This window comes from Cynocephalus volans, chromosome 11 (assembly GCF_027409185.1).
Source record: "Cynocephalus volans isolate mCynVol1 chromosome 11, mCynVol1.pri, whole genome shotgun sequence".
NCBI classification, from domain to species: domain Eukaryota; kingdom Metazoa; phylum Chordata; class Mammalia; order Dermoptera; family Cynocephalidae; genus Cynocephalus; species Cynocephalus volans.
Window position 1 is genome coordinate 38,016,583 of NC_084470.1, and position 14,239 is coordinate 38,030,821.

The 14,239-nt window shown below is 38.2% G+C and overlaps 2 protein-coding genes across 4 annotated transcripts in view; one reads left to right on the forward strand and one right to left on the reverse strand.

Moving 5' to 3' along the window:
• Nucleotides 1-9,735, forward strand: part of RARB (retinoic acid receptor beta) — a 168,109-nt gene extending 158,374 nt beyond the window's left edge. For both annotated transcript variants that reach the window (XM_063113653.1, XM_063113652.1), the window contains exons 6-8: nt 4,759-4,963; nt 5,842-6,000; nt 8,015-9,735. In XM_063113653.1, the coding sequence (XP_062969723.1) occupies nt 4,759-4,963; nt 5,842-6,000; nt 8,015-8,211 (561 nt within the window). In that variant the 3' untranslated portion in view covers nt 8,212-9,735. The remainder of the gene's footprint in view (nt 1-4,758; nt 4,964-5,841; nt 6,001-8,014) is intronic.
• Nucleotides 9,736-9,786: 51 nt separating this feature from the next.
• TOP2B (DNA topoisomerase II beta) overlaps nt 9,787-14,239 on the reverse strand; it is a 59,341-nt gene continuing 54,888 nt past the window's right edge. For both annotated transcript variants that reach the window (XM_063114035.1, XM_063114034.1), the window contains exons 34-36: nt 13,363-13,488; nt 11,712-11,806; nt 9,787-10,283 (exon numbers count right to left, since the gene is read on the reverse strand). In XM_063114035.1, the coding sequence (XP_062970105.1) occupies nt 10,116-10,283; nt 11,712-11,806; nt 13,363-13,488 (389 nt within the window). In that variant the 3' untranslated portion in view covers nt 9,787-10,115. The remainder of the gene's footprint in view (nt 10,284-11,711; nt 11,807-13,362; nt 13,489-14,239) is intronic.

Below are 14,239 nucleotides of genomic sequence, written 5' to 3' on the forward strand. Positions count from 1 at the left end.
AGGACAAGAAGGCCATGATGCATTTTATAACTCAGTCTCAGAAGTCACACCCTGTTATTTCCACCATATTCTATTCACTAGAAGCAAGTCACTAAGTCCAGCACACACTCAAGGGAGGGGAATTAAGCTCCACTCCTTAAAGAAAGAGTAGTATCAGAGAATTTGTAGAACTGTTTTAAAACCACCACACATCATATCTCGATTTTAAAATAATTTTACTCCATATTAAATTAAAAAAATGAGAGGGGAGGGTGGGAGGTGGCGTGATAGAAAGTAGTGGGTTTAGGACACATGTTCACTGCCCTTCTGAGGTGACATGGGAGCTGAGCTCTGGATCGGAGGCGTCAGCCACATCAAGATCGGGGGAAGCAGTGAAGGCAGATGGACCCGCAGGTGCTTTACCTTGGCAGTGAGTTGTTGGAGATTCACAAAGAAGCCAGAAAAGCCAGAAGTTAACGAGCAAGGGGAAAGCAGGAGGAATTGAAGTTGGCGTGGAAGGGGAAGCCATGGAGACCACAGAAGGAAGTAAAGATTTTATTCTAGAAGCCATCAGGGAGGTTGTAGCAAGGGACATCTCTCTGATGAATGTTTTGAACAGCATGCTCTGGCTGCCGTAGATTGATGATAAGGTCTCCAAGCAGGAGTGGAAATAAGGGATCAGTTAAGAAGCCCTCACCAGAGGAGAGGTGATGGCAGCGTGGTGGATGGCAGCTGGCTCTACCTCCAGGGTTGCACATACTCGAATCTCAAGCAGGCTGCTCCCAGGAAGCACACGGCACACACATGCCCATCAAAAGCAGTAGAAAGGAGCACGGTTGTCTTTGCTGAAGGCAGGAAGAGAGGGTTCTTTTCACCCTGAGGAGGATCAATTTTGACCAACAACAGGAGCTTTATGTTGTCCTGCAGAGTCCTCTTTTGGTAAGTCAGCCTTGTCTTGGTTATTTTTTACCCATCTCGTGGGGCCTGTGTGCTGGTCTTTTTAGATAAAATACCCCCTTTCAAACAAAGATGTTTTAATCCTGGAGAAGCGCTTGGTGGTTGCTACCAGCATTTGACTTTAGTGTGACAAAATGAAAGTATTGGTTTTTCTCCAGAGGCAGGACCAGCTGAAAGCTGTAAGGAGGGTGCCTGCTACATGCTGGGCCTGTCCCATTTCAGGGCTGGGGCGGGTCAGGAGTCAGGGGATGGAGGCTCCTTAGATAAAAGAAGACATTGAGTAGTCAGTCTTCTCAGGCATTCCTCTCTGGATGTACCATTTATATTTGGTTTGAGTTTTGAACTTTCTAGAGAGAAAGGCAACAGGACAGACGTAGTTTTAATGTTTCATCGGGATCCAAATATTTTCCAAGTTCTGAGGAAGAAAACCCTTCAGAATAGAGTAGTTAGAGGTGTTTGTGTGCTGTAGTTTGGACTTGGGTTTCTAAGTGAGTTGTCTTCTGTTCCTTTCCAACAAATCCCCAGGTTCTTTCATTCTTGCCGGGACAGATCTTGTGTACTCATGTCTTAGAAGCATGCTAAAGCTGCAAAGACTTATTTAGTACCTATTTGATTCCAGACTAGAAACACGTCTGCAGACTTTAAGCCCATAAATGTTGAGTATACTAACTTTGATGTCACATGATAACTCCCTCATAGGCAGTATTTCCTCATGTTTCTCCAGGTATAGTTGAAGGAATATCAGGCTGGGGATTGGAAGACCTGTGTTCTAGCCTCTGGCACCATTGTTTGTGTGATCTTGGGCAGTGCACTTTACCTCCCAGGACTTTCAGGGGAAATGTAAGGCTTATGCCCAGTGACCTTTGAATTTCTTTCTTGCTCTGACATTGGGAATGGCTACTTACCCCATCAGCTACATAGATGAAATGAAACAACTCAGCCAATTGGGGAGCCAGAGGAAATGGCTGGGCTGGCTCAGAGAAGTCCTTGGGCAAATATCTGAGAGGTGAAAAGAATCGCCCATCCCATAAAGAGAAATCATTGTGATGTTTTGGTAACCACTCATGTCCACGATCAGGTGCTTTCCAGCTCATGGTGCCACTTGATCATACAATAGGAACATTAAGAACTTTGAGGACATGTCCTGATTTAGAAATTTCAACTGCCCCAACCCATGTGTATTAGTCTGTTTCTGTTGCTTATAATTAAATACCTGAAACTAGTAATATATAAAGAAATAAAATGTATTTCTTACAATTTGGGAGGTTGGGTAGTCCATAATCCAAGGAGTGCATCCCGTGAGGGCCTTCTCCTGTGTGGAATACTCCACAGCAAGGTAGAGAGCTAACCTCCTCAGTTGCTCTCCTTTTAAGGCCATCAGAACCATGCCCATTACTCCATGAATAGATCAGTCCATTCACAAGGGCAGTCCTCACAATCTAATCCTCTCAAAGGCCCCACCTTTCAAATACCATAATGGAATTTCTCACCCTCTTAACACTGTTACAGTGGAGCTCAAGTTTTCAACACATGAACTTTTAGGGGACTCATTTGACACACAGCACTATATAATGTGAGGTTTCTATTTCCGGGCCATATGCTGTGTGCTTTTGTATATCAGGTAGGCCACCAGTAGCCGTGCAGCTTGTGTGCTGGGGACAAATGAGGCTGATATCCAAATCAGTACTGGGCCAGAGGGCTTCTAACCTTAGAGAGGTGTCTGGGTTTGTATATTGGCATGAAAAGAGAATGAGGCAGCTATGGAGCAATGGTTAAGGGCACAGACTCTGGAAACAGCTTCAATTAAATCATGCTACCTAGTAATAATGTGACCTAGGATAAGCTATTTGGGTTTGTTTGCCCATCTGTAAAATGGGGAAATAGTACTGCTTATCTCATGGGTTGATACAAGAAGTAATACCTTAAAGTGCTTAGCATCAGACCTGGCATATAGAAGGTGGTCAGTAAAACATTAGCTACTATTATATGTCAGGGATGAGGAGTGTTAACCCTTAACCCTTCTCTTTGGGTTCTAACCAATAAGACCCTAGAGTCAGACTTTTGCACTGCACAAGTTGCCACACCCTCCCTCTACAGGGCTTCCTGGTACCTTCCTCCATGTCCACACTGGAGTCCTGTGCATAAGAAGAGGGCAGGCTCCTGGCTCATTGTCTTTTTGGAGATTCAGAGAACACCAGAGCAAGGACACATGAGTAACAGTTCTACCCCTGGTTAGTGTGGTCCAGAGGATTTGAGGCCCTTGCTCATCACACCTGCCGGTCAAATAGGACAGTCTGCCCCATGGGCAGTGTCCTTGCTCCAAGCCCCCAGTAAAGGCTTACCCTGACAACGGGAAAGATTTGATAGAATTTCTTGTTTTAGGAGCCCTAGTGGGAATATGGGCGGGGTGGAGTGGGCTTTACTACAAGGTGTTCTCTCATGAGGTGGGGGCTTGGATCTTCCTCAGAGGGCCACTCCTCTCTGCATATGGCCTTGCAACAGGAAGAATGCAGACCTTTCTGATCACATCTGTCTGGCCCTAAGTTGACACTAAGGTGGACATTCATGGGGGCTTACACCCAGTGAAATAGCACCAGCATCTGGAAGAAACTCCCAGCTCCCTCATCCTACTGGGTTTTTCACTTCTCTCCATGTGGGATTAACTTCTGTCTGTGCTTCAAGCAGCTCTGAGGCTTTCCCAGAGAGAAAAGTCAAGTATGGAAACCTGGTCAGCAGAGACCCTTTACGTTGTTGGTGCAGAAATGTGGTTCTGGGTGGGTAAGTGCTCTGGAATGCATGAAGCCCCTTAGCAACAGTTAGCATCAGTAGGACAGTGGGAACATGATACAGGGTTGGCTATATACAGAAGCAAGGCATTTTTGAGTTTATTGTGCTCTGAGTGGGGCCTACAGGTACAGTGCAGTAAGCAGGAATCTCCTTGGTTGCAGACACCCCAGAGTGGCCAGCAGGGTTATGTATCAAAGGCACATGGGGTGGGATTGGGAGATTGTGGCAGAGTAACCCAGGCTTCTTGCCTATAGAAATCTTGCCTATACTTCAGGGCTTAGTTGGAATGCTGCCTCTTCTCTGTGGATCTGCCCTTGATTTCCTCCCGGCTATGTCTGAGCTTTCCTTCTTCTGAACTCCGTAGCACCCCACTGGTTCCACTCCCGTGCTTTTTGTTATAGCTGTGTAAATGTGGCATCATGGAAGAGAGAGCCTAACGTGGTTTGAATCAGATGCACTTACATGTTAACTATGTGACACTAGGCACATTACTTCACTTTTCTGAGCCTTAAATTCCTCATCTGTAAAATGAGAATAAAATCCACTTTACTGAGTCGTTTGAAAGACTGAATATAGTGTATATACAACACTTGATATACACTAGGCATTGAAGAAATGGTAGATATTGTCTGTTTAATTTTGATAGTCTGTATGCTCTGTAAAAAAAAAAGTAATAGAATCATATTCATCTTTTTATCCCCAGCACCTGTCACAGTGTCTGGGACATAAGTAGGTAATGAGTAAATGTTTATTTGAATCAAATGGTGAACTACTTTTAACATAAAGATGTTTCTCAGAATTTCTTGTGTCCTATTTATTATTCCTTAAATAACTTCAGTCCCAGTGTTTTGACTTCTGTAGTCTTTTAATGAAAAAGCTGGAGAAGACATTCAACATCTGAAAGGGGGCAGGGTGCCCATGTGATACAAGAGCTCCTTGGAAATCTTCACATTATTTCCTGCTTACACTTGATTGATGCTCTCAGGACAGGCTGGCTTAGATGATCCATCAATTATGGCTCTTTTTTTCTTCCAGATTCTTAGAATTTGTACCAGGTATACCCCAGAACAAGACACCATGACCTTTTCAGATGGCCTTACCCTAAATCGAACTCAGATGCACAATGCTGGATTTGGTCCTCTGACTGACCTTGTGTTCACCTTTGCCAACCAGCTCCTGCCTTTGGAAATGGATGACACAGAAACAGGCCTTCTCAGTGCCATCTGCTTAATCTGTGGAGGTATACCAATTACCTAGAAAACCCTTTCGAGATTCCATGAAGAACAACTTGTAATTTATGGGAAATTCCTTATCTACATTTTGGAGTTATTTTGCAAGGGAAAAGACATGTAAATAAAGCCAGTCATACATGGCTTTATTTTATTGTATGAGGGTACTTCAAAATTCATGAAAAATTCATAGCATCTTCTAATTCTATTTTTCCGCAAACTTTTTGAAGTACGTTCATAGATTTACATATTGTTATAAACTAATAATAATTATATTATTGGGATCCTTCTCTGAAATAAATGCAAAAATGCTATTTCTCTGTCCCAAGTATTTTTTTAAGGCAGAATCAGACTATATTGTCAAATAAATTGCCTAGGGACATTTTAATGATGACCCAAGGGACTTATATGTGCTGCTTGTTAACAGCTGGGAATACAAGTTATCCCAACCCTTGGAGAAATTGGATAAATATGGCTTTCTTCTTTGTAGTGACCCCTAGTGGCTCACAGGAGGCTAACTCATAAGTGGCTAAAAAGTAATGGTTTTAATTAAGGGGCAGATTTAACTTGGTTTTATAACCATCCTGTCCAAGATTTGTTTCAATTCAGTTCAGTAGTGACACCTTCTGGTCATGAGAGGTAATTCTTGCCCTGGGACAAAAGCAACCAGCCATCAAAATGAGCTTTAGACAAATATCGTTGCTTAAAGCAATTGCACATACCTTGAAATTTGTACATGTGATTGAATTATCAAATTAATGAAGTCATAATATAGTAGGAACAAGGAAACAAAGAAGAGGGGAAATGGGCAGAAATCCTCTAGCCTGGGAAGTGCATAACCCTTTCTGTCCTGATACTAACTGTTTAATACTTTATTCCTGGTATCTAGACCGCCAGGACCTTGAGGAACCAACAAAAGTAGATAAGCTACAAGAACCATTGCTGGAAGCACTAAAAATTTATATCAGAAAAAGACGACCCAGCAAGCCTCACATGTTTCCAAAGATCTTAATGAAAATCACAGATCTCCGTAGCATCAGTGCTAAAGGTATGTCATTAGGCTTTGAGCTGTAGTCATGAAGTGGACCCTTTCTCGGTTATGTTTTTTTTATGTTTGTTTTTACCCCATGTTTTAATTCAAGATGCATAACAGCTGCTTTTTTTTTTTTTTGAACTCACTTTTCATTGAAATCAAAAGGAATTAAATAGTACTACTCCTTTGAAAAAATAGGAAAGAAAATCTTAAATCTTACCCTACTCAATGATCGTAATAGATGATTAAGAGCTTTAAAATTCAGATGACTGATTAGAAAAACATTGTTTTCGAGAACATGTACTATATGACAGGCTTTTTAATTTTCTAGTTTTATACATTTCATTCTAGCTTTCCACACATCTCTGGTTTATGTAAACTTAACTCATTTTTCCTGAACATCCAAACCTCAAGAAAAATGAATAATACTTAGGGTAATTGTTATTAAGTTTCTCTCTCAATCATTGTAGCCATTGCTCTCTTGTGTATAGGCAGATTTACATCTGCACCCTTCTCAGCAAAGGAATGCTTCCCTTCCTGAGAGGTATAAATATTCTTTGCCTGGTGGTTTTCAGTTTATGTGGCAACTCAAGCAATTACAGAAGTGCCTAGAGCCATATCACAGTTCAGTGTTAGAGTGGGGTTTTTCTATGTAGAGAGACAACTCAGCAGCTATCCCTGGTACCAAATGTGCTATTATTTGTTATTCTCCTTTCCTATTATCATACTCTGTCCCTGAAGACCTTGGTGAACCAAGGAACAAACTCTACATTTCAGAAATTGCTTAAAAGCATAGTGAACTTGTTTGACAAGGAGTCTCAGTTCTCGAGCCCCTTCTAAGAGGTTTTTTCAGAGAGACATTCTAAGTTCATCCCTAGCATGGGATTAAGAGTAGAAGCAAACAGCAGATACCAGTGCTTGAGCAATGTAATTATGAATATGATATCTTTGATTTTTAAAAGGTGAGGCTGTTTAACTTAATACTGTCAATACTATAGGTAGCTAGACCAGTGATATCTAATAGAATGTACCATGACTATGGAAATATCCTATAATCTGTACTGTCTAATACAGTAGCCACTAGCCACATGAGGTTCTCAGGCGCTTAAAATGTGGCTAATACAATTGAGGTACTATTTTTTTAATTGTATTTAACTAGCCACATGTGGCTGGTGGCTACCGTATTGGACACTGCAGTGCTAGGTCAAGTTGTTGATCATCACTGCACATTTATTACTCAAGTCACTTTCTCCAATTTTGGGTAACAGGTATTCTTTCAACTGTCTCATTTTCAAGATATACTCTTTCTGGTCTTTTATTAGGAACCTCTCTTTGTAAATTATGTTGTCTCCTGAAGCCAACTGAGGCATGGAACTATCAAATTTAAATATGTCACCACATCTTTGCTGCTTTTCCATAAAGTAAAAATGTTTTAATGTTGTAAAATTAGGATAGCCTCTGTGAGGCATTGTTTGCACAATTTTCTGCTATCAAGAGGAGCACTGGTATCAGTTGTTGCTTCCATAAAAGATGAAGTTCTATCACATAATAAAAAAGAGCCTCGGGGCCGAGCCCGTGGCGCACTTGGTAGAGTGCTGCGCTGGCAGCGCGGCGACGCTCCCGCCCGCGGGTTCGGATCCTATATAAGACTGACCAGTGCACTCACTGGCTGAGTGCCGGTCACAAAAAAAAAAAAAAAAAAAAAAAAAAAGAGCCTCTATTTAATATACTGTGCCCCAGAACTGGTTAAGAACCTGATCTGATTCTGACTTCACAGTACACTAACATGATTTTTGATGGATGCAATTCCCATTCTAAATACATTTATGTCTATATTTATGAGAGCTACAGTAACAAGTGGACTCTTTTCAACAAAGATAAAAGTCATTTGATATCTACATTTTATAACTCATTCATAAGCAAGAGGAAGTCTGAGGAAACATCCTTGTTATAACAGAGGAAAGTTGGTCCCTGGTTATCCAACTTAATTCCTTACCTTAACCAGATTTCTATTATCTCTTTTTAAAAGGTGCAGAACGTGTAATTACCTTGAAAATGGAAATTCCTGGATCAATGCCACCTCTCATTCAGGAAATGCTGGAGAATTCCGAAGGACATGAACCCTTGACCCCAAGTTCAAGTGGGAACACAGCAGAGCACAGTCCCAGCATCTCACCCAGCTCAGTGGAAAACAGTGGGGTCAGTCAGTCACCACTGGTGCAATAAGACATTTTCTAGCTACTTCAGACATTCCTCAGTACCTTCAGTTCCGGGATTTAAAATGCAAGAAAAAACATTTTTACTGCTGCTTAGTTTTTGGACTGAAAATACATTAAAATTCAAGGAGGACCAAGACGTTTTCATATGTATCTATCTATCTATATATATATAGATATATATAGATATATATACTCTTCACTGTGTAACTTACCTAGAAATACAAACTTTTCAAATTCTAAAAATCAGCCATTTCATGCAACCAGAAACTAGTTAAAAGCTTCTGTTTTCCTATTTGAACATTCAAGATTGCATGGCAAAGACCGAGTCAAAATGATTTACCCCAGTTAAGTTTCTGAAGACTTTGTACATACAGAAGTATGGCTCTGTTCTTTCTATACTGTATGTTTGGTGCTTTCCTTTTGTCTTGCATACTCAAAATAACCAAGACACCAAGGTTATGAAAGACTACTTTACATGTCCACCTAAGAAAGGTTCAAAAAAATAATTGCTGGGCCGGCCCCCGTGGCTCACTCAGGAGAGTGCGGCACTGGGAGCACCGAGGCCGTGGGTTCGGATCCTAAATAGGGATGGCTGGTGCGCTCACTGGCTGAGCGTGGTGCAGACCACACCGTGCCGAGGGTTGTGATCCCCTTACCAGTCAGAAAAAAAAAAAAAAAAAAATTGCTTTCATGGAATAATCAAGACATCAATCTAATGAAACAGGACTATCATACAGTATGACAAGACTAAAGATATTCTAATTTAGTTAGTATGGAAGCTTGTCCTTGCTCTTTTTGATGCTCTCAAACTGCCTCTTTTATTTCATGTTGCCCAGTAAAAGTATACAAATTCACTACACTAGCAGAAGAGAATTCTGTATCAATGTAACTGCCAGTTCAGTTAATCAAAAGTCATTATTTGTTCAATTGTTAATGTCACTTTAAATTAAAAGAAGTGGTTTATTACTTGTTTAATGACATAACTACACAGAAAAAAAAAAAAAATCAAAAAAGATACTACATTTTTACAAAAATTATAGCCTCCAAGGCAGAAACACTTCTCAGTGTTAAGTTTTTGTTTACCTGTTCACAAGCCATTAGGGAAATTTCATGGGATAAGTAGCAGGCTGGTCTACCACCTGGACCATGTAACTAACTATAGTGTTCTTCCTGATTCATGCCTGATATTGGGATTATTTTCCAGCCTTCTTGATGCCAAGGGGCTAACATCAACTCCCAAAGTCAAGGGCATAGAATCTGCCTCCTTTGACCTTGTTCAATCAATCACTATGAAGCAGAGTGAAAGCTGTGGTAGAGTGGTTAACAGATACAAGTGTCAGTTTCTTAGTTCTCATTTAAGCACTAGTGGAATTTTTTTTGTTTTTTTTTTTATATATTAGCAAGTCTGTGATGTACTTTCACTGGCTCTGTTTGTACATTGAGATTGTTTAACAATGCTTTCTATGTTCATATACTGTTTACCTTTTTCCATGGAGTCTCCTGGCAAAGAATAAAATATATTTATTTTAAAGGTGTGTGGGAACTTTTACTCCATTTTCATCTTTAATAAAGAGACAGAGAACATGGTTCCATTTTTAATGTTTAAATTTCATTTCAAAAAGCAGGTCTTTAGTCTGCAACCATGACAATTAATTAAAATCTGTGCTAATGCACGGCAGTCTATTACAATTCTACAAGCCAGTCAGACAGTACATGACATTTCAATGAGTAAAAAAGAGCATAAAACTGTATGTGTAAGAACAAAATGTTAAAAGGCCTACCACAATAATAAAAAACCATCAATTACATCATCACATTAAAATAAGCCAGATGTACAAAAGTCTGAGACAGAGAAGACAAAGAGACAACACAAGGTATTTGTTGAAAAATGTTTCTGTGCTCTTTGGGCACTTAATTAAACATTGCAAAATCAACATCTTCTTCTTCATCAGACTCTGCAAAATATTTTATTTCTTTCCTAGCCCGCCCGGTCCGTGGCAGAGAAGGTGGTTCAGAAGTGAAGTCTGAGGGGAAGATGTCCACATCTGAATCCTGATCAAAAGAAGTTTTCTTCGGTTTCTAGACATTTTTTAAAAGAGAGGAAAAAAAAAAAATAGATTTAAAAGCCCAAAGTTTAAAAAAAGGAAAAAAAAAAAACAACAAAAAAAACTAATGTTAAGAACTATTATTCCCTACACTCCACTTTCATTTACAAGGTATTATATATAATGGTACTTTTAAAATCAGAATTATAATGCTAACTTAAGTGTAAGACTAGTTACCTAATCATTTTTTGGAAGGAAAAATATTAGATACAATAATTTGCCACCTTGGGGGTCTTGTATTTACCAAGTTCTAGCCTCAAAAATGCAACATCTTTATTATTTCTGAAATTATATATTACCCAACAAGTATGCACAATGCCGAGATTAGTAAAAGTTCAAGTTCTCCAATTTGTAAGTACATATCAAGCATTCATGGCAGGAAAACAAGACTCATGCACAGTGTATAGTGCATACTATATGTATTTATAAAAATGCAGAGAAGAGTTACCAGGGTAGACCAGAGGCATAGAAGATGACTAGATGGAAGAGGTCAGTTTGGAAAGCAGCATAAAGTTGTAATAATCTATGTTTAGTATTTTTAAGTTTTAACAGGAAAAGAAAAAAGGGGGGGGGGGGGCAGCTGATGTCATTAATTTACCTAAAGAGAAGGAGTATATTTCTAGAGAAGGATCATACTAACTAGGAAAAATAGTTATAGTCAAATATTAAAACAAAAAAAAAATCTAGCCCTGGCCAAATTAATCCTAGTTTAAAAGAAACAGTCTTCAATATGAAAAATAACACAGTAGTTCCCCCTTATCTACAGTTTTGCTTTCTGTGGTTTTAGTTATCTATAGTCAACCATGGTCTGAAAATATTATAGTATTTTGAGAGTGAGAGTATGACCATATTCACCTAACTTTCATTATACTGAACTTATGCGTAACTTTCAGTATACTATTATAATTGTTCTACTTTATTAGTAGTTATTGTTAATCTCTTACTGTAACTAATTTATAAATTAAACTTTATCATAGGTGTGCACGTATAGGGAAAAACATAGTATCTATATAGGGTTTGGTACTATCTGCAGTTTCAGGCATCCACTGGGGGTCTTGGACCATATCCTCCAAGGTTAAGGGGCAACTACTGTATTTTTGACTCAAGACTATTTCTAATATCTTTAGACTATTTCTTTAGTCTAATATTCATAGCATATAACTACTACAGCTCAGTGAATCAAATGAAAGACTATGTAGGTTAATTCTTAGTACACTGTTATCCAAGAAATAGTCCTAATTATATAAATTTATACTTGGATAATTCTTTGACCATATATAAGCCCCCTATTGATAACAGATGCTAGGTTTAAAGCTATTACAAGACACTGTAGTAATAAGCAAAGTAAGTAAGTTATAGATCACCTTCAAAAACCATGCACTAAAAAGATACTCCTGATTACCTTGCTTGCTGTTTTGGATGTTTTCCTGCCAGGGTTATAATCACCTTCATTTTCAGAGCCAGATGCTTTCCTTTTCTTTGCCCCTCGGCCTTTACCTTAAAATGATACAAAAGATTTTTTTCTCCCAAGGGTAAGTACAATATAAAAAGATAAGTGCCAAAACATTATAGTTTACATCTTTGGCATGCCCAATCAACGGGGTACTACAATCTTTGGCAGCATGATTTCAATTCTGGAGTTGACATGACTAAAGAGGATTTCACAAATACATTTAAACTAGTGGGAAAGTTCCAGAGACAAATAAATTTTAATGACCAAGACCCTGATACAGAAAACATTTGCATTTTGTATACATGGTCCTTGGGCCTGAAATTATATGTGATGAAAAAAAATTTTTTTTTAATTTCCAATTTGTCATGGGCCAGTACTTTTAAAAGTACAATAAAACACAAATTACTAAAAAAGTAATTACATGCTGTTTTATTAACACCAAATTATTACAATGTTAAGTTTAAAATGCTTATTCTCAATTTTACTTATCACAGACTAGTAACAACCATCTTCAGATCCCACTTTGAATATTACACTCTTAGAATAAAACACCCAGGATTAATCATGAAGTAATTTTTCAAATCCATATTCCTTCTCAGACCTAGACTCACCACATGCAGCATTTTTTCACCTACCAAACCTCTTATTCTCATCATTGGAAGAGAAAGAGAAAAAGGTAAGATTTAACTGGTAGCCAAATGTTCTCCATCCCACAATGATGCCAATGAAAGAGAAAATAGAAATTGCAATTCTAACTCTTAAAAATTCCTTGAGAGCTATGATCTACTAGATTGTACTAGTGAGAAAAGAAATCCTAAATGATCTCGGGATCTGTCACATTTGATCAAATGACTCCATGGAATAGCACTTTTGAATTTATAAAGGTTTCAAACCATGCATACCTTAAGTACTGATCTCCCCAGTCACTATGATTCTTTCCCACCCTCCTATTCTCCCTTTTTTCCTGTAGGTCTGTAGATCCTTATCCCAACCACCCCTTTTAAGAAGTAAAATAAACACACTTATCACAGTATTCTTCAGCTGAATAAAAAGCTGAGCAGTTATACTCAGAGCATATCATGTCTTACATGTATATTTTTCAAAGTATTTTTAAGGGCCTTCCAAATTCTGGAACCAAAGAGGAGGTGCCAGGGAGACCAACTGATACTGGTTTCTTTGCATGGTCCTGTGTACAGCTATTTCATTTCTCAGATGATCAAAAAGTTCTCATCTAAAAGTCCTAGATCTAGCCCACTCCACTGAATATCATGCTTTAGTTAGTGTGGAGTCCTAATCTGCACTTTTAACAACAACTTCCAGTAAGTGGGCTACCAGGAGTCCTTGAACCATTCTTAGGTATTCTTACTTAACTCTGTTGAGTCTCAATTTTTTGATTTGTGAAACAAAGTGACTGGACTAAATTGCTATACTTCCTTTGGACTCTAACTCTGCACTGATTCTTAGACATACTGCTTTTATTGAGGACTAAAGCAATTTAAAACAAAATAGGCACCGAGCCTTTCTAAATTCAATAAAGTAGAAGAAACAAAATCTTTTCCACATGGCATATGTTAAAGAGTTATACAAAGATAATCCTCACCTTTTGGTGTTGTAGTCTTCTTTGGAATGCCAAATTCTGAATCTGAGTCAGAGTTTACAGTCTCTACTACTTTTTTCTGTTTGGGGGTTCTCTTGGGCTTAGGAGCTGTATCCAAAGATGGTTTTCCTATTAAGCAAATTTCCATTTCACAGGTCAATCTAATATACTTACCAACAAATCAAATTGAAGTAAGTCCTATAACAATGGAATTTCTTACTGCTAACAAACTGAGTAGCCTTAAATAATGAAATGGTTTTTCTGTACTTGATGCCAATGTAAAGGCAAATGATTTCTCACAGATGACAAAATGCATTTAACTATGCACAGCTTGCTTTTATATAATTCAATTGAGATATTTTAAGCAAGGGCCATTAAAATGAATTAAGCAGTAACTTTTAAATATAATACAGTCATAACAAAAAATTAGATCTGAATATTAATTATAAACCAAGTATAACCACAGGTATAAAAAAGTTAGGTTCTAACTTTTTTAATGTTTTTGAGAAAAAAATTTTTTTATGGGATCCTCAAGTACAATGAATAGAAACCAACTCACTTCCATTCAAAAGTTGAAATCCAGACTTGGCACTTTTATGTGAGAAGAAATATGAAAATCCCAGATAAGTAGACAGTAGACACAAGGCCTTTGCTTTGTTGAATTTTGTTTTAAAAATAAACCTTGGTTTTCAGCTTCATCTGCGATTTCTATGAAAACTAATAAATCACTTTTTACTTGTGTAATTAATAAAATCTAATTTGGAAAAAAATGTATTGAATGAATCCAAATTAACTGCAGACTTTTCTATTAAAAATAAAATTTTTTAAAAAACCATGCTGATTCTATGGAAAATATATTTGCAGTCTCAATTTGAGGTGC